Source organism: Patagioenas fasciata, chromosome 12 (genome assembly GCF_037038585.1).
Source record: "Patagioenas fasciata isolate bPatFas1 chromosome 12, bPatFas1.hap1, whole genome shotgun sequence".
In the NCBI taxonomy this organism is placed as follows: domain Eukaryota; kingdom Metazoa; phylum Chordata; class Aves; order Columbiformes; family Columbidae; genus Patagioenas; species Patagioenas fasciata.
Window position 1 is genome coordinate 19,628,003 of NC_092531.1, and position 26,924 is coordinate 19,654,926.

At 45.8% G+C, this 26,924-nt stretch overlaps 1 protein-coding gene across 1 annotated transcript in view; it reads right to left on the reverse strand.

The window, feature by feature from the left end:
* SLCO3A1 (solute carrier organic anion transporter family member 3A1) overlaps positions 1-26,924 on the reverse strand; it is a 139,598-nt gene that overhangs the window by 24,301 nt on the left and 88,373 nt on the right. Inside the window, exons 3-4 of the mRNA XM_065847879.2 lie at positions 9,240-9,338; positions 5,775-6,038 (exon numbers count right to left, since the gene is read on the reverse strand). Coding sequence (XP_065703951.1) covers positions 5,775-6,038; positions 9,240-9,338 — 363 coding nt within the window. The remainder of the gene's footprint in view (positions 1-5,774; positions 6,039-9,239; positions 9,339-26,924) is intronic.

Consider the following 26,924-nt stretch of genomic DNA (forward strand, 5'->3'; position numbering starts at 1 on the left):
TTAAAAGTCAGCAGTGAAGTTTAAAAATCTCTCAGTAGACTACAGTGATGTGCTTTCTGTTGTCTGGCATATGGTGCTGGGTATGAAGAAGGAATGGAGAATGTCTGATGAGGGACAGCAAAGCCCTGGGGAACACAACAGTGAAGCATGGTGCTTCTTCACTGGGGCCAGTCCCAGTAGAAGTCATGATAAACATCATCCTGTACCTTGCTGGCTGGCCTAAATGTTAGCTGAGCTCTTTGTAGCAGCCTCTCTGGAGCTATAAATATAAAGTTGAAGTCCATTTGCCAAATGGGAAACAGGAAAAGTCTTTGGATTCAAAGAAAGTCTCAAAAATCTCCTTGGAGAACCCATGAGCTGTATCAGACATGGCACAGTAAGACTCATCCTCCCATGCTCAGAAGGACCAGCTCATTTAACATCCTTATCCCAACCCACCCAATATGCTACAGAAACGATGACAGAAAAGCAGTTCACATTGCCATGGCAAGGTACACTGAGAAGAACAAGAAACCTCAGCCTCTTTTCACTGCCGAAGTACTTAAAATCCAACTCGTCAGATGATCCATGAGCAGCACTGGTCATAGGATCATTCACAGGTTGGAAGGGGCCCAGTGGGGATGTCCGCAAGTTCTCCAATGCCCCTGCCGATCCCTCGACTTCTCACCTTTTAACACCCCAAGCCACACCTGTGCCAAGGCATCAAGCATTCTCTGCATCTCCTCCTGTGGGCCAGCTGTAGGTGACACTCCACAGGCTTGACAAGCAAACATAGTTATGTACACCAAGTAGCTTTGATTTGTCACTAAACATCGGGGAGTAGCGGGGATAATTGGCAACCTCATTATATGGGTTTAACTACTCTCCAGAAACGACAAACTATAATCATCACGTTGGTGCTTGAAATGAATTGTTTGGAACATTACAATCACCAAGGCCCGATTTTGCAGTTGGAGCACCCTACAGAGACATGTTTTCAATTTGCAGTAAAGATGAAGAACACAGAAAGCAAAGTAATAAATTAGAGGGGGGTTTACAGCCCAGTCCACTTAGGACAGTGTGGTGAGGAAAAGGTGAAATATAGCACTGAGCCAAAATACTATTTTCTAATAGCAATGTAGGCAGCAAGCCTCAGATCTGAATAGAAACCAAAAGGCAAAATCTACACCTGGTTTGAAGAATAAGGGATGAAGAAAATAGTGCATGTAGCAAGAAGAAAACACCTCCTAGAAGAGGCAGCTCCTCTAAAAGAGAAGATGGAGTAAGGCAGGAGGCGCTGAAGATATCTCAAGTGAGTTTAATATGCCAAAGTCCATGCGGCCTTGGCAAAATTAGTATCACAAAGGATATGAAGTAAAAGGATGACATCTCTACGTCAAAGAGGATTCTTGACAGACACAAGCTTGAAGAAACAGCAACATTCTAATGGATGGAAAGCAGGTCCTAGTTCTAGTCTATCACTCTGCCCACAGCAACTGCCTTTGCTCACCTTCAGAAGGGGACATAAACCTCCCTCTCCCACATCACGGAGGTTGTAGCAAGGCACAGTATCTTTTCAGAGACACATGCACTCTGCCTGACCTCAGTTTCTGCCCTGAACTGTGCAGGCTGGAGGCCTTTCTAAATAAATCAGTGCTTCTGTTAACAAGGATGCTGGCTTTGAAACAGTCAAGAAAAACCTGGCAATAAAGTCCACACCCTCATGAAATCCATGCCGAAGGGAACTTGCAGACCAACAGGACCTGATGTGGGGCCTTTTATGATCACCCACCATCTCCTTACCTAAGATTAGGATTTCTCAGCAAGCCTCGTGGATGCTGGTTGGAAGCCAAGACCCAAATCCAAAAAGGCATTAAGATCTTCATACCTGTCTGGATCTGGGAAAGACTCACCACTCTGGACATTAATGAAGGTGCAGATGGAGCCTTCTTCTAAAGGTTGTCACTATCACTCATTAAAGCCATGACTTTAAAACTACTCATGTTAACCATTAATGCCGCTCAATCCCATGAAATCCCATTGAGGACAACAGGTTCTCCATGGCCCAGGACACCCTTGCACAGTTGGACACTTCTAGCGCAGCGCCACATGTCTCCTCCCAGAGAGCACTTTTGGGGAGAGAAATCCAGGATTCTGAGCAGCTCCCTCTCTAAGTATTCAGCAGATTGGTACACAGAGCAGGGAGGAACCAAACAGAAGACAAGACAGCTGTCAGATGTACATCCCAGCTCTCCTACGCTCTTGGAAATGAAGCTGGACAGAAACCAAAATGTTTCCAAACCTAGGGAATTTGCAGTTTTGAAATTCATTTAATTCCACAGTGAGGTTTCTTTTTATTCTTTATGAATGTGCTTCTCTCTCCAAACATGAAGGATTCCATATCAATTTCAATCCTTTTAGGTTTTTAATCTCTCTCGCTAGACAGACAGGCAGAATGTAATGAATTTCTGGTTTAAACCACTGAAAACCAAAATGACTTTAAAGCAGAATGTTTCAAGGGAGGTAAAGATAAAGCCAAGGAAGCATTTTGAAACCAAACTTCATCAGAACTGACCGCTCAATTCTGTAGAAGTGACATTTCTGTATGAAAAAAAAGAAGAAAAAATATTTTAACAAAATATTTCCAAGCACGTCCTGCAGCAGGTGATGAGTTAGAGGCAGCGTGTTAACACACCAAGGGAGAGGGCAGGTGCTTGACAGACATGAGCAGAGGTGACCTGACACAGCCGAGCATCATCTCTGGCCTCAAACATCAGAGAGGTCCCCAAGGCACACCAGAGGTAGGAAAGCAAAGCTGTGTCCCCAGGATAGCCAGGACTGTCACAGCCCACGCCTGAAGTGCTTTCACAGACCATACAGACAGCGCAGGGCTGGAACAAACCCTGCCAGGCGGCCAGCCGAGAGCCAACAGCAATGGCAGCATCTACCCATCCACCCTCTTCCTGCTATTAATCCTTCACTTCCCTATGCTCCCAAATGGATTTGCATTGATGAACTGAAATACTAATCAAGTAAAGCAGTGCAGTGTTCATATGCTGGTTTAGCAACGGTAAGCACCTCCCAGGGCCGTTCCTGAGCTGCCACAGCAGCCGCCCGCCGCCTCTGCTGCCTTTGATCGCCTCTTCACCTCGTGCCGTTCAAAGGCATGGCTTTCGTTTCAAGTTCGAAGCTCCTCTTAAGGATGCTTCTTTTCCCAGCATGAAAATACCCCACATAAAAAGATGCCGTGGCTTCCCCGAAAGCTGGGCCCTCCTTCCTGTTTAGACCTTGGTAGAGATGTAAAAGAATTTCCAAACCTTTGAGCAGGTTCTTTTACATTAGTCTTAGATTTTCTGTGCACTTAAGGCCAGAGAAAGCCAAAGAATCTCATCCAGCCCTGCATCTCACTGTCTTTCAGGCAAATCTTGTAGTGTCTCGAGCATCCTCCCACGTGCCAGCCGTGCCACACCGGCAGCTGACAGCCGCGACCCAGCGGGGAGCACGTCTCCAGCTCACAACACCCCGCTCTCCTCTCCCAACATGCCCACGAACTCGCGGCAGTCACTGCCAGGCTTCAAATCAAATCAAATCAATCAATCAATCAATCAATCAATCAAAGCCCTTCAACAGCCAAAAAGGAGCTTCTGTTCAGCCTCTAAGGATGCACTGTTGACACACAGTGTGCTCACACAATCAGCCCAGAAAAACAACTCTCTCCTCCTCATACTGTGCACTGAGATGGACAATCCCACACCTCTGCACAGAGATGGACTTGTGCCTGGCACACACCTGCCCAGGGCTGAGCTGCAGAGACAACGTTTGCTAAAAAGGAGTCAGAGTTATGGCCACACAAACCTCGATGAGCATTTCCGCCCACAACGCCATGTACAGGTACACCTTCTGGTGCTCAGCTTCACAAATACAGGCAAACCCCAAACACAGAAGACATGGCTATGCATGCACATATTTAAACTCTGTATATAATGATCTAGTTCTTTTCATCCTAGGAAAAAGGCTAAAAGGTCTAACTTCCCCCAAAGGAAACTGTATACAATCAACACAGATTAAGGATACACGGTGCTGGCACATAGGAGTGCATATATATTTTTCAGCTGGTGGCAAAATAATGTACATACACAGCTCACTGGGAATAAGTGCACGTGTTTGCCTTCCCTGGCTGTGCATGTCTGAAGATCTCCAGGCGGATATTTCAGCAAACAGGACTCTTGACCATGTTCCAACTGTGACAATACTGGCAAGGGACTTGAAAGGAGGTGTCAACTATCAATACCGTGTTGTCTGTGACAGCCTCAAAGGCATAACTGAGAAGGTCATTCCCTGTCTCATTTGACGTGATGTAAATTGTATTTCAAAGTCCATCTACAAAGAGACTTCTGGAATACTGACGGATCTGAAATGGGGTTACCTGCAATGAGAAGACTAATGTGGAAGACCGTGGTGCCTCCTGATGCAATCGATACTTTGAAGCACATGGACGTGGCAGTTTAATTTCTCTACTTCAACGAGCAATAGATGCTCTAGCAACCTCCCCATAGCCTCTCTGTGGGCAAGAAACTCAGCTTGTTCAGCGTCATCCTCAGGCAAATCTGCTGCCCCTCCGTGCAGCAGGGACACGCTGCATTCTTTAATTCCTCTATGTGAAAACCTGCAAAAATTTCCAGTGCCCATTCCAAAAATTCAGCGGCCAGAAACAGTCCACAACAAAAGCCACAGAACTATCCAGATGGACGTACCAGGAAAAAGCCCATTCCCCAAACCCACGAAAATCCTTGCAATAAGGATGAAGAAATTAATTTTACTGACAAATTTTCAAACAATGCATCCGTTTACCTTTCTTTTGAATTTTCTCATCAAGTCAAAACTTCACATCTTTGACCTTTCCTTAATGAACAACCGCATCAACTATTCAAGGCATTCTTATATTTAAGAAAACACTTTTCTCCTCAGAGTCTTTTTCCTTCTTACCTGCACCTCATTCAACTCCCAATTAAGGTGACAGCACAGGGAGTAAGTGATTTTGTCCTCATTTTTCTAAATGCATTAGACAGAAACATAACCAGCGACACAGAGTGAGATGCAACCACCAGTGCTACAGAACCACCCTCTCTTACGAAGAATAAGAAGAATTTTCCATATAAAGGGTATCTCTCCCCCTAAAATCTAGGTCCTTTGCCGACGTTAATTAGAGCCACTGCAGGACACGATTTGGGTTTTCTAGTCTAATTTGCTACAAGCCTTGCTCTGCCCTGCCACTTTGCTGCTCTTCTGGGCTGGTACCCATCCCTTCCCCATCCCAGTTTGAAAGCTGCGGTGGTGCCCAGAGCTCACTGCTTTGTACCTGGGATTGCACTAAGCTGCAGCTCAGATGCCGGGAGCTCCCAGTTTCTTTTAACCACCCTTGCCGGCTCGCTCTCTGTTTCAGGAAGCAGAGGGGAGCAGGTCAGTAGACTGGAGAGAAGTTCACAAATTGCTCCAGCGATTGTGTTCCCCTTCATTTTTTTATCAGCTCTGCAGGACTATAGTGCATTTCTGAAGCTTTGTGGTTAAAAATAAACCCCAAACCTTTCCAGTGGAACAAAGTCTCTCTTTAAAATGAGGACAATTCCAGAGATAATTAGAAACTAGGGACTGAAATGTCAAGTTACTAAGTTTTGGGGGATTTTTTTTGGGGGGGTAAAGGCAGATAACCCAAATCAGAGAGCAATTATAAATCCAACCAGCTGTTGACCTGCTGCTGACTCTCATGGAAAACGTGCCAAGAGCCAGCGTCTCACCTCGCAGCTGCTGGAAGCAGCTCGTGCTGCTCTCCCCATCCATCGCGTTCCGCAGGACCCCGTTGCTGGGTTTGGGTCTCTCGTAGTCCCTCTCGGGCAGCATGGCCTGCTCGCTCTCCCCGCCGTGCTCCGGCCGCGGGGGCAAGGACTGCGGGAACCCGAACATCGGCAGGGACGAGAAGAAGAGTAAGGCACCACACAGCAGGAAGCCTCCCCACCACGCACCAATCCACCGGGGGTCATCCGGGGTGATGTCCAGCTTACCTGCAAGAGCACACACACCTGTCAGTGCTGGGAGGGGAAGACAACAGTGTTAATCACAGAATCATTTTGGTTGGAAGAGACCCTGGAGGACAAGTGTGATGAGGAGCGGTTGAGGGAACTGGGGCTGTTTGGCCTGGAGAAAAGGAGGCTGAGGGGAGATCTTATCGCTGTCTACAACTACCTCAAAGGAGGTTGTAGCATGGAGGGTGTTGGTCTCTTCTCCCAAGTAGCAAGTGCTAGGACAATAGGAAATGGCCTCAAGTTGTGCCAGAGGAGGTTTAGATTGGGTATTAGGAAAAAATTCTTCACAGAAAGGGTTGTCAGGCATTGGAACAGGCTGCCCAGGGCAGTGGTGGAGTCACCACCCCTGGAAGTGTTTAAAAGGTGTTTAGACAAGTTATTAGGGACATGGTTTAGTGCCAGATTTAGTTTATGGTTGGACTCGATGAAGGTCTCTTCCAACCACAACGATTCTATGATCATCGGAGTCCAACCGTCAACCTAACACTGTCACTAAACCATGTCCCTAAGAACCTCATCTAAATGCCTTTTAAACACCCCCAGGGAGGGTGACTCCACCATCGCCCTGGGCAGCCTGTTCCAATGCCCGACCACCCTTTCTGTAAAAAATTTTTCCCAATATCCAATCTAAATCTCCCCTAGCACATCTTGAAGCCATTTCCTCTCATCCTAAAGGTCCTATGGGCTGGAAGATAGTCTTTCTTTGTTGGCTGGAAAGGGGCTCCCAGACATAAGATGTGAACACATAATGCATCCCGCACCCATACTGTGTGAGCCACCAGCACGTAATGACCTCCACATCCAAGAGGTCCTTACGACAAGCAACCCATCACCTTGCCTGTCTAGATGGTACATCCAGTTTCTGCAACACCCTGTAATCAGAGCTGCTCTCCAGTGTCTTTGGCTCTGCCAGCTCTAGGAAGCTGCCATGTACCAGTCAGTGTCCCCTGTGCTGGCACTGAGGTTTTGGACATCGCTGTCCCAGCATGTCAAACATGCACACACAGCTGACATAACTGCTGGCACAAAGGTCTACATGGAGAAGCAGCAAGGACAAGGACACTGCATTTCCATCCTGGTTACTTTTTTCCCAGGAGGTCAATGCTCTCCCTCCTTTGAATTCACTGTCCTTACCAGCAAAGGAGAAATGGGTATTTGGGCTTTACGGGCAGCTGCGACTGTGTGGAGGGTGAAACAGTCCTAAATATTGGAAAAGAAACCCACTCACTATATCAAATGGGCCCAGAAAGGTAGAGAAATCATCAGAATATGAAGAAAAGCAAAGTAAAAGGCAAGAGTGTCCTGTAGGCCATCGCTCAGCAGAGATAAAGAAAAAGAAGGATAAAAATAAGCAGCAGGAGAGAAGCAACTGTGTTTTTAACAGCTGCCTCGCTGCCACAGCCACTCGTCGAGCGGTGGAGGGTGCCCCGTGCCGGAGCTGAGTCCCGGGGGAGACCCGGCTCCGCGGGGCTGCAATAACGAGCTCCTCGGTTCACGATGTCTGTCTGGTTACCGCCACTCTGAAAAATCTGTCTCAAGTGAGGCAATCAAGTTGTCTCTCAAGCAGAGACGAGGGAAACTCTTTTCTCCTTAGGGAAAATAACACATAGCTCTCAAATATAGATAAAGTTTGAAAAATAGTGTTTTGGAGGGATTGCATTCTTCTGCTGTTATTTCCTCTTGCCTGAAGTGCATTTTTTTTTTCAGATTCTTGGGAAGAGAGCCACATGAAAAGCCACGTGAACCAAGGTCTTATTCATATCCCCTTTCTAAAATAGGTCCAGGTCCCTCTGGAGCTTGGTCTCCTCATGCCACCCCGAACTGCAAGGCAGAGCCAGCTGCAACATGGAAACTCTTTTCCATACAAAAATAGATGGAGACCATGTGTGGCCCAGCCTTGGCATGCCAGTGATGGACCCTGACCGAAGCCAGCTGGACATTGTTATCCCGTCCCTATGACCTGCTGAGCCACAGCCCTCCAGGCTTCTCAGTGATAACACTTCATCGTTCTCCTCTGTGGCTCCATATTTTTTCTGGGGCTTTTTGAGCTTTAAATACAGAGCAATGTCTAATGCTAAAAATGGTCAGATCACATCAAATTAACTTTTTAGCGAGGCCAGCATCTTGCCTCTGATGGTAACCAGCTGCAGATGCCCAGAAAGTCCACAAGAATAAAGTCGACATACACCTAATATTATTGTTGCGATTTGTGGCTCAGGGGTTTCCTAAGCTAGATATGGTATCATGATCATTTTTATTTCTATAAACTCATCTAATTGTTTCTGAATCAATTTGTAGATTTCTAACACCCTATTTCAAGGGGCTCCACAGCTTCACCTACTGTGAGAAAAAGATCTTCTGCACATTCATATTTTGGAGTAAATAATACTTAGAGGTCAAATATATAACAGGGTTCTCACAAGCTCCTCTGCCTACAGGACCAAGTGAGTCTTGCTAAAGCCAAGGAATGAAAAGGGGTCATGCGGTATCTGACAAAGCCACAGCTAAAAGTCTCAGTGATCAAATAAGATACTACTTTCCTGCTAGCTCAATATTATTGAGATTTCTTCAGCTGCCCTGTGCATGCGAGACCAAGAAAAGGCAGTAACACTTCTCTAGATTTGCGCAATTCCGTTCCGAGTCCTGCCAGGTTCAACTCCATCCAAATGCACCCTGTGAACACGGATTTGCAACATCACAGAACTGGAACGCACCCTCAAAGAGACCAACATGCCTGCGGCAGGATGAGAGCCTGTGGGATCAGACAGAGCTGGGAACTGTAGAAAAAGCATCTGAACAACCGAGGGAAAAGAATGAAGCATCAGGTTTGCCGTCTGTAGCCAAAGGGCTTGGGGAGCAGCAGAGAACAGCCTGTGACACATTGCCCTCTAATGGCAAAGAGCACATAGTGCAGGTAGCAATAAAATATTTTTCTTAATGAACAAAAAGACAATTTGCCAACAGTTTACTTTAACCCAAGCACAGAATCTGCTACCTATGGGGAAAGAGCTGAAAATTTTTAAACCCCGGTCATAAAACCCCTCTAAAAGTGACAGCTATACATGCAAGAGGCACAAAGATGGAATGAGAAGCAGTTTCCTGCTTGTGAACATCAACATTTTTGTCCTGCTGATACAACATTAGCATATTCGATTTGAAACCAAACCCAGTTCTCCTCACTTGTGTCAATGAAGACAGCATCCACATAGATTTTGGTACAGAAGGAGCCCAAGATAAATCCACAGGCTGGTCCAAATACCAGCATCGTAAACAGGATCCCTATAAGGAAAGAGAAAAGAGAAAATTAGTAGTAGGCTCAGGTTATTCATTGGAAGTTGTTCTGCTTGTCTCCTGCAAGATGCTATTGATGCCAAATAGATAAGGATATGCCTCTGTGTCAAATGCTTCAGGTAAAAGCGTGTGATCTGTGTGTGAACAGAGACCCCTAAATGCTTTTTGCTTTTCCACATCTCTTCAGGAAAAGGAATAGATGGAGCTGTGATAATGATGAAGGATTTCTACTGAGCTGACAAGACAGTGTGGATGGATACTGTGTTTTGGTTAGCTGGCTGGTCTAAAAGATGTCTTACAAGGTAAAGCAGACCTGCCTTCTCTCCACAGGGAAGTCCTTACCTTCACCACATCGAGCCAAATGGGGATATTTTGAGAATTTAGGGCCAGCAAATCTATGTAACGCAGTGTTGTCACAGACTGCTGGATAAAGTCCATTTACAGAAGCAGGGGCACTCTTCCAAATCTGTGAAGCCCTTCTCCCCATCATACCCACACAGCAAGTATTCCCCAAGGTATACAGCTCTTCCAGCCTCTCACAACTGCTCGCTCCTCCTGCAAAACCTGCATGAAATTGCTAGTGTAATGCCAGGCGAAAAGCTATTATGAGTAAATTACTTATTTGTTTCAATATAATATTTAGCAGCATTTATTCTCACTCCCATTTTGGCCTGGAAACAGGAATGCTACAGGCATACTGCCAGCTTTCAATCACCCAGGGCAGAAAGGCAGGGGGACACAAAGATAATCCAGAAAAAGAAGTAGCAACAATAACACAAGACAATGGTAAATTAGACAACGGGAACATATTTGGTACCTCCACATTTGGGATAGAAAAAACAACAAAAAGTCCCCAATGACCCTGGTAATTGGCTTTCTGAAGGACGCAGGGCCAAGCCTGAGCATCGCAGAGCGCTGCTGATAGACCTGTGTGCCCAGTGAGGGGGGCAGCTCTTCGGGACCCTCAGCCAGAGACATGCCAGCCTGTGCTGGCACCAGTCTTGGTGTTGCTGCACTTCAGAAACATCCCACGAAGGAGCTTATTCGCATCTGGGTGCTTTGCTCACGCTGCTTTGGCAGTGGGGCACATCCCACATCTCGCTCCAAATCTCTCTGGGATTGCTGCTTGGCATCTCAGTGTATTCATAATGCACTTCACAGTTATTTCAGCCCTCAAATTCCTTAACTGGAAACTTTTAATTCCCAAGTCCTCTCTCTGTGCATTTCTCAGGAGCTGGAGAAATGATCAGAGCTGTAAAATGTTCCCAGGACACCACCAGTCCTACGCAAGGCAAACCGCACCTGCCAATGGCAGCTTAGCCAAGCAGAATAAGCTGGCGTGGTGAGAAATAACTTCACCTTCATTTTTAAAATGCAAAGTGCAAACCTATTCCTCCAGGTTCGTGGCACCATAACCTGGCTGGATTAATACCTATGTACAAAGCAACAGCATCTCCATCCAGGCACTTGTGCAGAAACCACTACATTAATGCCTTCACAGCTACCACCTACAGAAGGAAGAAGCAGAAACAAAAGTGGTGGGAACTCAAAAAAAATATCAGGATGCATGAGCCTGAGTAACAAGTCCCTGCTGTAGGGCAGTGGCAGAAGCTGTGATCCCTTGCCCCATCTCAGCTAAGCTCAAAGCTGTAGCAGCAGCACCGCATCACAGTCCATGCTGCCAGCTTAAATTAGTCCCCAGAGTCTTGGCCCATGATGTCCACACCAGTGGTGGAGCAAGCCATGTCCTCTCCCCCAGTCACCTTGTCCATTGGGTTTGTGCTCTATGATCCAGCAGTAAGTTGGGGAATTTGTGCTCCTGAATCAACAGAGCTGCTTAGGAAGCCAATGTCTTGCTCCCCTGGGGATCTATAAAGCCTCAGGTGGAAGATCCCAGTCCCTGGTTACTGGTGGAAGCACTTAGTGGGATGTGAAATGAGGCAAGAAGCAGGTCAGGAGAGCAGGGAAAAGGGATTTATTTTGCCAGCACACCCATTACCATTGCTCTCCTTACCAGCCCCAAGGTCTGCCCTACTTGGGGCTATTAAATTTCCAGTGGCATTCTTTAAAATTTCCACATTGCCTCTTTTTTTTTTGTCACTAGATGGCATTAGTGTTTGTTGTTCATCCCACAAGTGCCATGAGGAGCAGGCTAGACAGTTCAGCCCATCCCAGCTCCGCAAATGTCATCAGCATGGCGTTACTGGGGGCCCCATGACCCCTGGGAGCATCGCACAGGTGGCAGGGTGCTGTCTGCACCCACGGATCTGCCACACGCGCAATCAGGCTGTGTCCTTTGACTGTTTGCATGCAGGAAATTTCGAACAGTTTGTCCTAAAATCTGCAATCTGACAAGTTTTCAGCCAAGCAGTTTAAACAGCGCCTAGCAGAGGAAGGGCCATGGCTATTACTCTGATGAACAAGCTGGCAACCAAAGACCAGGTTGATCTTTGATGGCTGAACATTCATTATGAATTTCTACGTAATTATGGTCAAGCATGTAAGGATGCACTGGGCCTTGTATCGGTTGGAGCAGTGCCTGGGGCTGTGACAAACCGAGCCCACATTTTGGATGAAGAGCCCCTGGATTTCAGCAGGACTCTGGACATGGCTCTGGTCTTACTTCCCCACCCTGGAAGGAATAAGGAGAAGGAAAAACCAGGCTGACCTTAGCACCTCCTCTTTTCCAGTTTTTTAAAAATTACTGATAGTTGATGATTTTCTGAAAGGGTTTAACAGCTCTGGAGAACTGTGAACACCCAGAATTGTTATTTGGCACCGACGCACGCTCACTCAGCTAAGCAGGCAGAAGGACAAGGACCAGCTCTAACCCTTTAGGCAACACTTTTGATGTACCAGTGTTGGGTTGAAAAGGGACAGAAGTTTGTTCCGTGATCATCTCCAAACCACAGGCAGGCTTGTCAGACCACATGTATACAGGCAAAACCACAGAACTGAAGAGTTTATGGAGCAAAGCGTTAGACAACGAACATGAAAAAAGATCAACCTTCACCAAAAAAAACCCAGGGGGTATTTTCCCCTTTTTTGCAAAGCAGAAGGAGCAGGGACCTTTGGCTCGTGATCCCTCAGCAGCCAGGAGGTGCTTGCAGAAGCAGTCAGCTCAAACAAAAAGCAAACGTCAAAGAAATCTGTGGTCGGTGCAGGTACAGAGGCACCGGCACCTGCGACAGGTGGGCGCTGCTCCTCCTCCTCGCACTATTTGCATCGCATGGCAAACCACCACCTCAGAAACAAGTCATGGCCTCAATTATTAAAATACCACATTTCACATCCTGGCAGCTGCAAGCTGGAAGGATTATTTGTTCTGCAATGTCCTCACTAGAGGGCAATGTGGGATAGAGCATCCGCTGAACAGCAAAACCGGTATCTAAGATCTTACAATACAATATTAAATGATTATTCTCCTCTAGGCTAGCTTAAGAAACCCTCATTTAATTGTGTTCTTACTTTTTGTTTGTTCTAACATCAAGAAAACAAATGGCTCACCCCATACCCTTTTTGTTATCTTTTGAGACTCTAACGAAATTTACTGTTGCAGCAATATTATTTTACACTTTATCTCACAAATCAAGCAGATTTTGGAAGAACCCAAGGCATGGACTGTCACAAAGGATAGTCCAGGGCCTGTACAGAGCCGGACCATACTCAAAGATCAATGGCACACACTGCTGAGCACAAGAATTAGGCTCTCAAGCAATTAGGACAGCGCCTGTGGTTGAACATTTCGCTGAACTGAGGGCCCAAGGGGAAATTAGCCAAGTTAGAATTAGCTTAAGACATCCTTCCTGTTTCAAGAAATTCTACACAATTGCTAGTCACCCCCGTTATTAGGAAAATACTTTCCAACTCAACCACGAAGCTGCTGCTTAGCAGAGAAGGAGGTCTACAGCAAAATCCCTTTTCCCAGTCCTGGGGTTGCTGCTAGGGATAACGATGTGCTAAACTTGCCGCTAGCTTTAATACCACTTGCTAGGTGTTTTCCAGTGTTTCCCTCTAACTTTTAGATCACACGGTTAGATAGAGCCATAGGGCATTAATACAGTCATGGGCTGAGAAAAAAAACACAGGCAGCTGAAGGACACCAACTCACTTTGCTCCAAATCCTCAGCCCCATCAGGGGCTGTGGACTTGAGGAAATTTATCTCAGAGAGCTGCCAACAAGCGCCAAGCGAAGGTGAGCTGGGCAGGTGAGACAGGAGGAGGAAAAGCAGCATCTCCCACAGTGGGTCAGCACACGGGGCTGTTGGAGCAGGAGCCGCCCCTCTGACTGAAGTCACACGTTTCCCATCACAGCCCCATTTCTACTTCCTAACCTTCCCTACGATGTGGTGGTTTCTATGTCTGTCCTCTTCTACCTACAGTCTACGTTTCCTTACATAAAACCCTGAAGCAAAATGCCCAGGAGTCTGGGCTTTGTTTTGCGTTATAAAGGAACTAAGGTACTTTGTAAGGGGATTTAGCGAATAGTGGTAGGAATGTCAGAAGTACCCTATAACCTGGAGAAATGAGAAAACGAGAAAAGGTTGTTAAGCTGTCATCTTGTCCTATCTCACATTCCTCCTAAGTCCTGATATGAAGCATTACCAGCATTTGTCACATATTTTGCCTGTTAATAGACTATGCAATAATGTATAACAGCAGGATATGTATTTCTGACTTCTCACAACGTTTAGATGCAAGTTAAGGCCAGTTTCAGGAACATACCTGAATCAAGGGCTTTGGATTCAAAGGAACTGGCCCAGGAACACAGGAGAATGCGCTAAACCAAGCAATGCCATGGTCCTGGGGATGCTGCTGCGGACATGGGACAGCATCCTGCCGGGGACATCATCCCCAGCCCCCTGCCTGATGCAGGAGAGCGCTCTTTCTAAAAGCACAAAGGGAACTGGCTTTGCAAAGCACGAGATAATCTCAAAACCCTGCTTGTCCCACATTTCCCACTGCGTGGAGGATGGGGCAGGCCGATGCAAAGGGATTACTGGAATACTGTAATTCATGTGCTCTGCAATCTGCCCTTAAAGAGACACCACCCCAGCACAGCCAGCGGGAACTGGAGGCGTACCAGTACAGACTGGAGATGCTGTGCTCTCCTGCACACGAGGAACTGGCCCTCAAGGGCTTGGTATAAAGCTTTTGCGCTCACACCCACTGGGCACCGCCTGTCGCTTCAGTGGGTTTTCTCTTGATTTCTATCAGCTGACGCAACCTCGAAAATGCACAGTAAGGGTAGGGGGAGGCTGTTTTCCTTGCCAGATGGCTTCTTCTCACGGCAAACCCCGTCAGAGCCATCCGGCGCTGCCCATCCTCCCCGGCAGACAGTGTGCCCACCAGCCGCCCCGCTCCCACAGAGCCCAGCAACAACGCTCAGCCCCCGTCTCTCCTTCCCAGCTTTCCTGGAGACAGCTATACTCATTTACCATGGAAAGACGTCATCTTTCCTACTGCTCGACTCCTTGTCTACACAACCAGCTGCTCATCACCACCTCCACAACCTTATCACTCCTGCTTATTTGTGGCCGACTGCAGGAAACTCAAATAGGTGGCACTGGACTGATGGCATGTTTTGATTTATTCTGCTTCCTTGGTGCAACCACTGAAGCAAAGGGAATGTTAGAATGAACCTGACAAATGTTTCAAAGTGCCTGTAGCTGTCAATTAATGAGGAGTAACTTTGGGATAATTCACTTTAATGTTCAGTCTTTGGTCTGATGGGGATCAAAGCAGTTCCAGCCCTGTATTGGCATGAGACGAGGTGAGGAGGGAGGAAAAGGCTGGTGGGTTCCTGCCATCTGTACAGTAACACATGTACTACTTATTAGTTTTGCCTTCAAGCCTTCAGGAGCTCAAAAACAGTAGAACCCTCAGATGGGGACAACTACTTAGGGTTGCTGGAGTGATGGCAGACACTGGGAAGGATGTCCTGGCACTGCCCAGGTTAGCGAGGGATGAATTCCCAGCTGAGCCATGACTTTCCTGAGGACCATTCACCACATCTCACAATCTTCCCACCTTTTAACAAAGGCTAGTCCCTCCTTGTTAAATGTTGCAAGATACACAAACGTCATGCAGAGCTTTAGTAACCAGGGACACAAGAAGAGTTAGAACAAACATCTGAATTTTGGTTCCGAGCTCTGTTCACTGATTCCACCATAACAGCTTCTTGTCTGCACTCACATGTGCAATACAACACCTGGAAAAACAACCAACAGAGCAGTTCTCAGACAGTGTATTTCTCACTGTCAGACCTGCAGCTGCTTTTGGCCAGTGAAAAGGCTCCAGCAAGCAGCAACTCTGCAAAGCAGCAGCGTTGGATTGAATCTGACTTCTCCCATTTCCATGGGACCACTTGTGATGGGAACCCCATGGAAGGATTCAGTATTTGACTGCCCTGCCTTTAACCAGTGGAATAAGTTATTACCTAGTTTGAAATCAGGCAGCCGTGGACACCTCCTGTCAGCTTTTTCTTCTCTTCTCCAAGCAAACTTTTCCATAACTTACCAAATCACTTTCTGCAGCCTGTAAAATCAGCTCCTGCTTCATGAAGATTTATTTTTTTAATGCCAGTTACTCAGCACTGTATGGAAATGCTGCAGAATGACTTATTTCCCCCTGTGTTTAATAAGACTTAATGTCTGTATCTAAAGCTGCTTGGGGGGTTTCATTTACTTATCAAGAGGCAGGAAAAAAAAACAAACCCATGCTACAGATACAACAAACTTCTAATGTGATTCTTGCAGGGCTGCAGAGAGAGCTCATGGTAGAAAAGACTATTTACCTTCTTCGCAGCACAGTCCTTTGTTATATTTAGCATTCAGATGTTAATCCCTGAAGAAGCTGCTAGGACGTGAAGGTATGTTACATGGATACTTCTCCCCAGATTACCAGTGTCCCTTTAAATATTGATTTCCATCAAAATGCAGGATTTCTCCAAGGAGAAGTTTGCTGACTTTGAGAAAATCTGACTCTTATAAGCAGGTATTTTGCCTGCTGAACTACCATGTTTTCAATTATTACCAAGCCTTAAGTTTGTTTTATCAGCAAATCCCTGTTCCCAGCACTATCAAGGCTACATTTGAAAGGATCAATGTTATACCAATAACTGGCAGTCCCAGGGGATCCTGATGCACACACATAACGTTTGCAGAGCAGGACAAAAAGTGACTGGACTTCTGCACTAGGAGCACAAGCCCAGTGTCCAACCCTGAATTTTCCGTAAGGTGCATTTCTGACCACTCAAAACCACAGCCAGTAGCCGGCTTGTGCCCTCATTCTGGTAAACAAACAAATAAAGAAAACCCAGGAAAAAAACTCAAACAACAACCAACTAATCAAACAAGCAAAAAACCCCAACAAAAAACCCCCAAACAATGAAACAAAATACAACAAAACCAACCAAAAACCCAGCCCAGAGCCTTGTGTATATTGGCCTTCAGGTCACCACTCTACCCAGTTGCTAAAATAGGATCATCAGCAAGATTGCAGAGAAACAAATCATGCAGTAATCTCCACAAGCCTCAGAATTGCATTTGCAAGCAGAACAAAAATTAAAGTACCCAATCTGTGACCTATGCAAGGTAAACTACAGGGATGCTTCCAATGCAGAAGTCTTGGGATTACTTTGATCCCTACCAGCTGGCACTGGGACCATATTTCCCACTCCTGACCAGTTTTCCCCAGTAACATCCGAGCATCTTTCCAGGCCAGGGAGGGGCTGCTTGTTGCATTTCTCTCCTTGCTGATGCGATGCTGGAGAATAAATTTGCTTATGCTAATCAATCCTTGGCACCAGTCATACGAGACACTAATCCACTAGCAATCTCCATCAGTCTCTGCATATTTAACTAAAGCAGTGAACACTCCTGGAGGATTACGAACGCAGTGGTATTGTTGTAGCAGTGTTTTCCTACTTAAACTGCAATCACTCTGATGCCCTGTCTCCTAATATTTACATATACTTTACATATAAACAACCTGCAGAATGACATCAGTCCATGCAAGCATGCCGGTCAGACATTCTGCCTACAAAAAAACACGCACCATGTGGTGATTTCATAGATCTCCCTGCACTGTACAACGCTGTCTCCATGAGTCTCTGCCAAAATGTTCATGGTGGTTATTTATATATAAAACAGCATCACAGAATCATAGAATGGTTTGGGTTGGAAGGGGCCTTAAGTACGATTCAGTTCCAACCCCCACCACCTTCCACTAGACCAGGTTGCTTAAAGCCCTGTCTAACCTGGCCTTGAACACTCCCAGGGATGGGCCATCCACAGCTGCTCTGGGCAGCCTGTCCCAGGGCCTCACCACCCTCACAGTGAAGAATTTCTTACTTATATTGAATCTAAATCTCCCCTCTTTCAATCTAAAGCCATCACCCTTTGTCCTGTCGCTACATGCCTGGAAGATACACACATTGCTTAATGCTCATAAAAGATACACCTCTTCTTCCAAAAGGTTTACAGGTAGTTTGGACACACAATGCAAAAGAATCAAGACTGGGGACTGGGTTGAGCAAACTTTTTGAAAAACAAATTAATAGTTCAGTTTTTTGTAACCTTCTGTACAACGCAAACAAACCAACCAACCCACCCCAAACCCCCATGCCCTGTCCAGTCAGGTACATCATAAAAAGTTGATGCCGAACATCTCTTCAGCATCCTTGAAACATAAGGACAAGTCACTTGCTCTACCTAACCTGCTGGTTCACATTCTTGTCCCTGAAATTTGCTTGTTATCACATCAGAAGAAGCCAACTCAGTTGAAGAAGCGGGTATAAGAACGTACCTAACTGTAGCATGCAAATCCAGAGCACGGACTCCACACCCTCAATGTATGGTGCAAACAAGCCAGCCGTAGCCGTGGGCTTGAACTAGCGATTTCCACCTTTCAAGCACATTTTCTCTGTGCTAATTACCTTGGGAAGCAGCCACCAAAGAGCCTCTGAAAGAAGGAAAAAACATGTACGCTCAAATGCCAAGTGCGCTTTCTTAAAAGGTTTGAGTCGCATGCCTTCGAGCTGTGTTCATCTCCTCCCAGCCGTTAAACACAAACACCTGTTTTACCAAATCTGGGTGCCGCTTTGGCTACAGGCAGCCACATTTCCTTGCGTTATTTCCCAGGAATTGTGCCAACAGTGGGTTAGTATGGAAATGCACTTCCAGGGCACTTTTCCCTCTCTACAGGACAGTAATTCTCCTCTGAGTTTGCTGACCAATTTCTCTTTTAACACTGGGTGGTTTTAATCCAACATAGGAGTTTAGGGATACTTTAGGTAACTGCACAGAATCCTTCCCACCTGCTTGGGCAAGCTGTCTAACCCAACCTGTGTCTGTTGAATGGGGACACAAGACCCTTCTGAGGGTCTTGTACATTTTCATCTCCATCAGTCCATTTCCATAGCAGTCAGCACCTCTCATCCTCCTTGTATGCCAGAATACACTAGGAAAAAACAAACCAAAACCAAACAAACAATGGATCATATGACTTAGAGGAGAATGAGCTATTCACACACACACGCCAAATCTCAGAGCCTGAAATATTTGAATTTCAGCATTTGTGAGTTTGGAGGTTGGAGCAACACTGCCTTCCTTTTTCATTGATTTATTTTTTAAGCTGTGCACTGAGTTCAGCATAGACATTGTTTGAGGATAAGGCTGCCAAGACTGCCTCCCTCTCACTTTAACCTCAGTCTTGGGGGTATCCCTTCCTATCCCACACACCTTAAATGAGACAATGGTGAGTCCTGTTTCTAACTGACATATCACGTCAATACAAACAGTTTGCTGTTTTTCTAAATGATAATGCAGTCAGGAAGAAAAGTTCAGCTCTGTTGACTCTTAACTGGACCTCTTACATGCCAGCCTCACCATTTGAAAGGTTTTCTCAGCAAAACATCCCATTCCTCCTTCCCATCTCTTGCCTGACAGCAGCAGAGGACCATTGCATTGCCAGTCCTTTCAACGCCTCTTAAGTGTTTGCCATTTCTTCCTTGTGTCAACACCACCTGGGATTTCAAGGCCTCCCCTCCATGCATCAGCCAAAAAAAACTCTTTTCCAAGATCAGAGGACACAGATTCATTTGGTCTGGTACAGAGCTGCAGATCCCAACAAGCTGCAGCTCCCCGAATCCCCTTCTTCGCCCAGCTGGTCAAGCTGTTGCACACACAAACACATGTAGTGATCCATCCCAAGCATGGTACCTGCCATAGAGCCCAGCCCTCTAAAGCATAAGTGGAAAGTTCTTACTTCTGCTGTTCAGGTGCTCCTGTGCCAAGGAAAACTTCCCACTGCCCCGCAGTCCCTATCGCTCTTGCTCCAGAGCTGCCAGCTCAGCCAACAGCTCCCTGGGAACATTATAGCTGCTTTCAGTTTTTTTTCCCCTCCTTTGTTTCATGCTTTTGAAAAAAGTTTGTGAGGAAAAACTCAGGACAATTAAAGAGCAATAGATGGTTTGCTCCCTGTAAAAGAAAGGAAGAAGAGAGTGGTCAAAAAGCAACAGTTCCTCCAAGAATTGCCTGGGCAACCCTTTGCCCTCCCTAAATCCATCAGCAAAACTTACACTTTTAGCAAAATCAGCTTTCGCCTCTTCTATGAAGTCTTTTCAAAACTCCCTTTGCTTGGCTGTGGCTCAGGTACAGACCATGCTGCACGGTGGGGAATGACTCAGGGTAGCTAGTGCTGGGTAAGCTCATCCTAAATTCCTGAAGCAAGGAGAGTCCTGGGAATCACCGATGACATCAGGCAAGTTGCTGGGAACATAGTGCTGATAACAGCTATCTGTACCAGCCATTTAGGAAAGTGCTGTGCTTTCCTCTGCTGAAAAGATTTAATCTGGTCCAGTAATGGCTGAGCTGTCAGGAAGGAAAGGAAATTAAAAAAGAAACTTCTGTTATTCTGCTTCCTCATATTGCAAAAGCCATTAGAAAAAAGTATTTGCTCTTGACAATAGTCACTCTTTGCACTGACCCAAATCTCACTCAGGTTCATGAGAACTCTTCCACTGGCTTTGGATCAAATCCACCATTTGCTTCTTACGGAGGATGGCCAGACATTGAGGGTGCTAACCTGGGACCTGCCAGACTTGTACTGGTGAGCAGCCACGGCCTGATGCTGCGATCCTTGCGCCTCTTCCCACCCACCTCCTCCCTCCGAGGTCCCTCACTGCTCAGCCCTTGGCCGTGCACAAGTGCACCTGCTTCGTTGGGATGGCGGCAAGAGTATGCTGAGGTCTCCCCATACCATCCGAGGTCCCCCCATGCCATCTGCAGGAATCGCTGTGGGCAACGCAGGGTTGTGGCTCCAGACGTGCTTTGTTTCTTGGCAAGCCGACTTCTCCACAGTCTCCATGCAAACTTCTCAGTAAGATAAATTTGGGAAGTCTTAATACATAGTGTTTATGTGTGGGAGAGCACTATGTTCTCCCAAAACATCCCAGAGCAGGCAGTGGGGGGTGACCTAATCTGACAATCTCCTCCAAATATCCCCATGACTAACCCAATGGGTTGAAGTCTGAGGGATGCCAGATGCTAGTCAGTTCTGCGGGATGGCGAGGTGGGCTGGATGCAGGATAATCCCCCAGTTTAAGATCACTTCCAATACAATTTCTAGCAGTCCCTAACAGCTCAGCTGCATTAACAGCACAAACCCCAGAGGCGGGACCCAGAGGACTGTATTCCTGACAGTGTTATTCAGCATTTCATCCCTAGTGCCCAGCCTTCCCTCCTCTTCCCAAAACTACCCGCCATGTGGCTGCGTTGCTGAGGTTTCTTACAAAGTCAGCAGCTGTGGGGACCTGCCAGCCTCTCCAGGGCTGCTTTCATAAAAATATTTTCCTTTGTGCCAAGGAGGACCCTGTCCCTGGAGAGTCTCTTTCTCCCCAGGGGAGACAACAGCTGCTGCTACCATTATGGGCTTGTCTCCCTTAATTAAGCATCCACAACCACAGCCGAAAGATGAAAACAAAGCCCTTTTCCAGCCCTGCAGGAAAGGGACAGGATGGAAGGTCTGGAAAAAGACAGAAATTTTCTCTCACAAGAGATCCAGGATTGCCTTTTAAGTTGGGAAGTGAATTAAAAGCACCTGAATATCCCATTTAAAATCGAAGATATCAGAATGACCCAGTTAAAGGTGTTCAGTGGGAGGTAGGACTTGCCTGAGGGAAGCAACCCTGGTGGGCCAAGTAAGATGGACATAGGAAAGGGCACGTTACCCTCTTGTTTCTGAAACAGAACCTCCAAAATTGTCCCTGGACTGCTCCTCTTCCTGGGTGCTCAGTGACCTCTCAGGAGCTGGTCTGGCTCTGCAAGGTCACTCTCATGGGAGCAATGGCTTAATGAGAAATGCTAATTTTTCACTTTGTTCAGAGATGTGCACCTCTGGATTTGCTACTTTTTGATGGGGCTCATGCTTTCAAGAAGGTGGAGGTGCAGGTTTGGGGTTTTTTTGTTTTAAAAAAATAAAATAAAATAATGCAAGCCCTTTACGCTTCCATACCTTTGGCTTCAAGCTGCTTTCGTCTGTAAGCATCCCTTCATTCTGGTGAGACAAAGAAGGGGTTGTACTCAACCAAGTAGCTGCAAACATCTCAGAGTGGTATTCCTAAAAGTCACCCTGGTACTGTCACCCACTGGCTCTCATGGGGACACTCTCATTTCTCTGTTTGTTACCCCACATCCAGCAATCACCTCCTGGAAGAAGTCAACCCTTCAAGACTGGACAAGTAAGCACTCAGGAAATGAAACCAGTTTCCGACAGACAAACTACCCTGGCTGGACCTGAGCTGGATTAAGAGGTTTAAAGAGCTTGTCACCCCCACACGGTGCAAGTCTTCCCAGCCAAACTGCCACCGAGGGCGCTTCCAAGGCCAGTCCCGCAGAGCAATCCAAGTTAAGATATCCATAACTTTTAAAATAATCCAGCTGAAAGAACGGCTACAGGAAGGAATCCTACAGAGCACATGACAGGAGGCTGGAAATGGCAATTTCCAGACCAGCAAATAGAGCTGCATGTTTCTTGTATCATCATTTCATAAAGTTTATCTTTATTGCAAAGTCCTGGTATGTGAAATAGGTTTGTCAAAGGCTTTCTAACCAATGCGCCACTGGAAAAATGCAGAGAATGAAGTCAGGAGGCTTTATGAGACTGTGGCTGCTTATCCTTATTTTCATTTTTAGGAAGGAGGGGAAAAAAGGACAGGATGTTGAAAATTCTTTCTCAGAATTTCAAAATGGAACACATTATTATTTTTAGGTTTCAAAAAACATTGTCACTTTTATGTGATAGATTTTCATATTGTGTGATATACAGCCATATGAAAAAAAAAATAATGAAGAGGTACTAAACCCACCATTCTCTCAGACATTTTGTTCTCAAAATATTCCGCTGTGAAAAATCTCAAAATTTGCCACGCTTTCCTCCCCGTGGAGGAACGGAGGGCGGGTTCCATGAAAACCCAGCAGGCCGCAGGAGCAGAGCTGCCGTCTCCTGCCTCGCTCCGGTGAGCCCCGAGCCCCGCAGCATCTCGCTTGGCTGGACCATGCGAAATGCCACATGTTTCAGCTGGTGGGGCTTTGGACGATCATCTACTTTTATTATTTTTGGCAGAGTCTGTCATATTCTTTTGGAGAGTAATTACATTTTCCAGGGCAGGCTTTCTGCCAGAGCTCAAAACGATGACCAACAGGCCCTTTTTAACCACCTGCTATGATTCCAACCTTGATTAGTTACTAATGTGCTGTTGAAACCCACTGCAAAAACCACCCTTTCTGGTTATGTTACCCATCTGGCTTCAGGGAGATGTAGGCTTAAAAGAAGAAAAGGGAAATACCTGTACGCTCATACTTTGTAAGCAATGAAGACAGAAATTTAAAAGGTCTGAAACTGTAGAGATTTTGTACAATGGTATTTGCATTTGTCCTCCCTAACAAATGCTGGCTTCATGGAGCCATTTCTACCTAACAGAGAGTAGGGGTCTTAAACATACTAAATTCTTAGGACTGCCATGAATATGTGGTCATGGAGAGTAGTAATAGCTCCATGCTAGCTTCAAAGGTCAAGTGGCAACAGCCTGGCCACAAACATCTGTATTTATAGGTATTGTAAATGCTTATTATGCGGTATCACAGAAAGATCTCAAAGCACCGTCAGAAGTTCATCTGTGGGTTGGCAGGAAGTAGCAAGCCCGCCTGGGCAGGAGAACAGGTCTTTCAGTCCAAAAAAAAGCCTCTAATTACCTCCATCCTCTAATTTCCACCCTCTAATTTTTACCGCCTCCTAGTTCCCAAAAAAGAAATGATGGTTCCTGACACAGGGAAATCAAGCCTTGCATGGGGAAGACTCGCACTCTGTCTTGCTGAAGTAAGAGGCTCCTGCCACTATGCATCACACATGTCAGGTGTTTTCTTCACTGAAGAGAGAAGATCGAGACACCAAGAGGCTACAGGATGTGACCAATGATATTCCCATGGTTCTAGGGAAGCAGGATCTTAGTTAGAGTATGGTTTGGGTTGGAAGACCTTAATGATCGTCCAGTTCCAACCCCCCATGCCATGGGCAGGACACCTTCCACTAGACCAGGTTGCTCAAAGCCCCGTCCAGCCTGGCCTTGAACACTCCCAGGGACGGGGCATCCACAGCTGCTCTGGGCAGCCTGTTCAAGGACCTCACCACCCTCATGGGGGAGAATTTCTTCCTTATATCTAATATAAATCTATTATCTTTCAGCTAAAAGCCATCACCTCTTGTCCTATCACCACATGCCCTTGTAAAAAGCCCTTCTCCAGCTTTCTTCCAGGTCCCCTTTAGGTACTTGAAAGTTGCTATAAGTTCTCCTCGGAGCCTTCTCATCTCTAATCCTAAATCTCCTTTCTCCAGGACAGATTCCACATTAGATACTTTACACTCTGCTCTGATGGATCCCTTCTGATAGTTTGTGCAATCACCCATGGAGCTATATGTCCTTCTCCTTTTAATAATCATCAAGTCGTAATTTTATCTTCAGTCATCAAGCACAGAAACAAGTCAAGGGCTTGGCACACATTGCCCGCACAGAGGACACAGATGCCTGGTATCTCCACAAAGCAGCAGTCCCAAAGCAAGTAATCACAGTTACACTCAACATGAATTTCTGTTTTCTACAGGTACTGAATTTTAAAGGAAATATGACTGAAAACTTTGCTGATGTAGTGCACAGGAACTAAAACCCAGCAAAAAAACCCCCACTTATATGGATTTAGGACCACTCAAATGGTAGATTTCTTCGTAGACTTGGTCATGTGTATATATTGCTCAGGCTGTTTCAAGCTCCCTGACACCTCCTGTCTCCTGCCGTGCAGCTTCCCTCTGAGCAGCCCTCAATGAAGTCACCCACCAGATCATGACAAAAATTAATGCAATACTCTGCCACATGCCACCAAACCCACATCCTGCAGGGGACACGATATACAGAAATTACAAACTTAGTTTTGTGGAAAAGCACCACCAATGAAATGGTCATCTCACGGGAACATTCTGTCTTCACTATCACTCTATTCTTTGATCAACTCCCAGAAAGTTTTTATTTTATTTTATAAATACATTATTTCTTATTTAAAAACTAACAATATTTTTTAAAGGATCCAGAGCGGACACACAGAAAGTGCTTGGTATTTATTGTGATCATTTCTGCTTTACAAAGCAGGTTTATCTCTGCCAGTGTAACCTGAATGGTGGGGAAGGGAAGGGGACTTGTTATTTTACATTATCCTGTTTGCATTCCTTTTCTCAATGAAGCTGCAACTCTTAAAGAATTTTAAGGTAATTCCCCTCATCACATTTTTTCCTTTATGTGGTCAAAGCCATTATTTAATCTGGTTAGCACTTCATGGAGACAAACATCTACAAACACCACAGTGGGTCCTCAGTGCATGCTGCATGGTGGGGAAAAGTAAAGCACACAACCCTCAGCTTTGGAGGCTTTGGGTTCTCTGGGAAGTTTGGCAAAGCAGTTCAGTGAAAATAAAAGATTTTTCCACCCCTCTGAAAATACTTCTTTTAGTCCAACACTGAGACAAATCATGAGACCTTGGGCCTTTTTTTGCCAAAATAAACATTCTCAAAATGCTTCACTGAAATTACTGAAACATTATGTGTTCATAGAGGGAAAAACAGCTACCGAGAGTTTGTTTCATCTCTTTATGACATTAAAAATCTTTTACCCCATCTGAATGACATAATTTTGACAATCTGCTGTTGAATATTGGATAAATGTGATGCAATCCTGCTAAATGCCTCCATTTGAATGAACTGCCGAAGCGAGAAGCATCCAGCAGACACAGCTCAGCAATCACCCTGCAAGTTTTACTGTGCAAACCTCACGTGTCTTGTTTTCCCAGCTGAAAGGCACAGGGATGACCAAAGGGGTTTCTGATCTGAAAGCGACCTTTATGAAGGTCCTCAAATATGGAAGCTGTAACAGAAAGTTTTAATCATTTCATCATTGCATTTTTGCAAGATCATGCACAAGACTGTAGCAGGGCATGTGTCTAAATCAAATTACCTGGGCACTGAAATCATAGACTCCATTCGTCTCCAATGCACTAATTGAAGCCTTCAGTCAATTTATTATTTTACCTTTCCACTTAGGAAAGAGAAAAGTTTTCTTTACTGCTGAATGACCATTAATCACATAATACTAATAAGTAGTAGCAGTTCAGAATGGTAATTGAAGCGTGTGTCACAAAGGACGGTTTGGTAATATACAATTTTCAGAGTCCAAACAGACTTGAGTCCATTCAGTTCAGTGCTAGAGGAAAGTACCACTGCCCAGCTGTGTTATGGCAAAGCTGTGCTGCGTCAGATTTACTTTATCACCACGCTCAGTGCAGGATTGCTCTTCTTGGCTTCTGCAAGGAGATAATTTTCAGATGTCCACGTATACAATTTTACTATGCAAAACTGAGCACTTACGCTTATTGTTAATACTGAACTAGTGAAAAAGTGGAGATAAGTAAGGTAGAAAAAAGCATACGTGATGTTGCATGTGAAAACGACTATACCTTTCAATACAGTCTGAAATCATAAAACCCTTCTGAGGACACTCAGATCTATAATACTGTTTCTAAAGGGCCCTTCACCCATCCTGAAGTGACAACAGGACGCAGGTGCCGCTGCCAATGGTGTGTTTAATCCTGCCTTTTGACCTCTTGCAGGCACTGATCCTGCTCGATAAGAACCACGCCGCAGCCACCCCCTTCCCAATAGCAGGCGGCGAGCAAAGCCCTGTCCCCAAACCACCGCTTTGTGCCACTTCTCCTCCACTATAACCGCTGTGAACAGCACTTCTGGTCCTGTCACAGCACGAAAAAATGTGGAAGAAAACAGGGCATCTCTCGGTGCATAGAGACAAGTCTTCGTACAAACCTTTGTAGACCTTTAACGTGGGCATTTGAAATAATTCTGGGCTTGCACTGAAGTGTCCAAGATAAAGGTTTTAATATTTTTGAAGTGGGAAAGCATGATGCGAGACACCGTGCGTATCACAGATACAACACGCATGGACCTCACTTGGCCCAG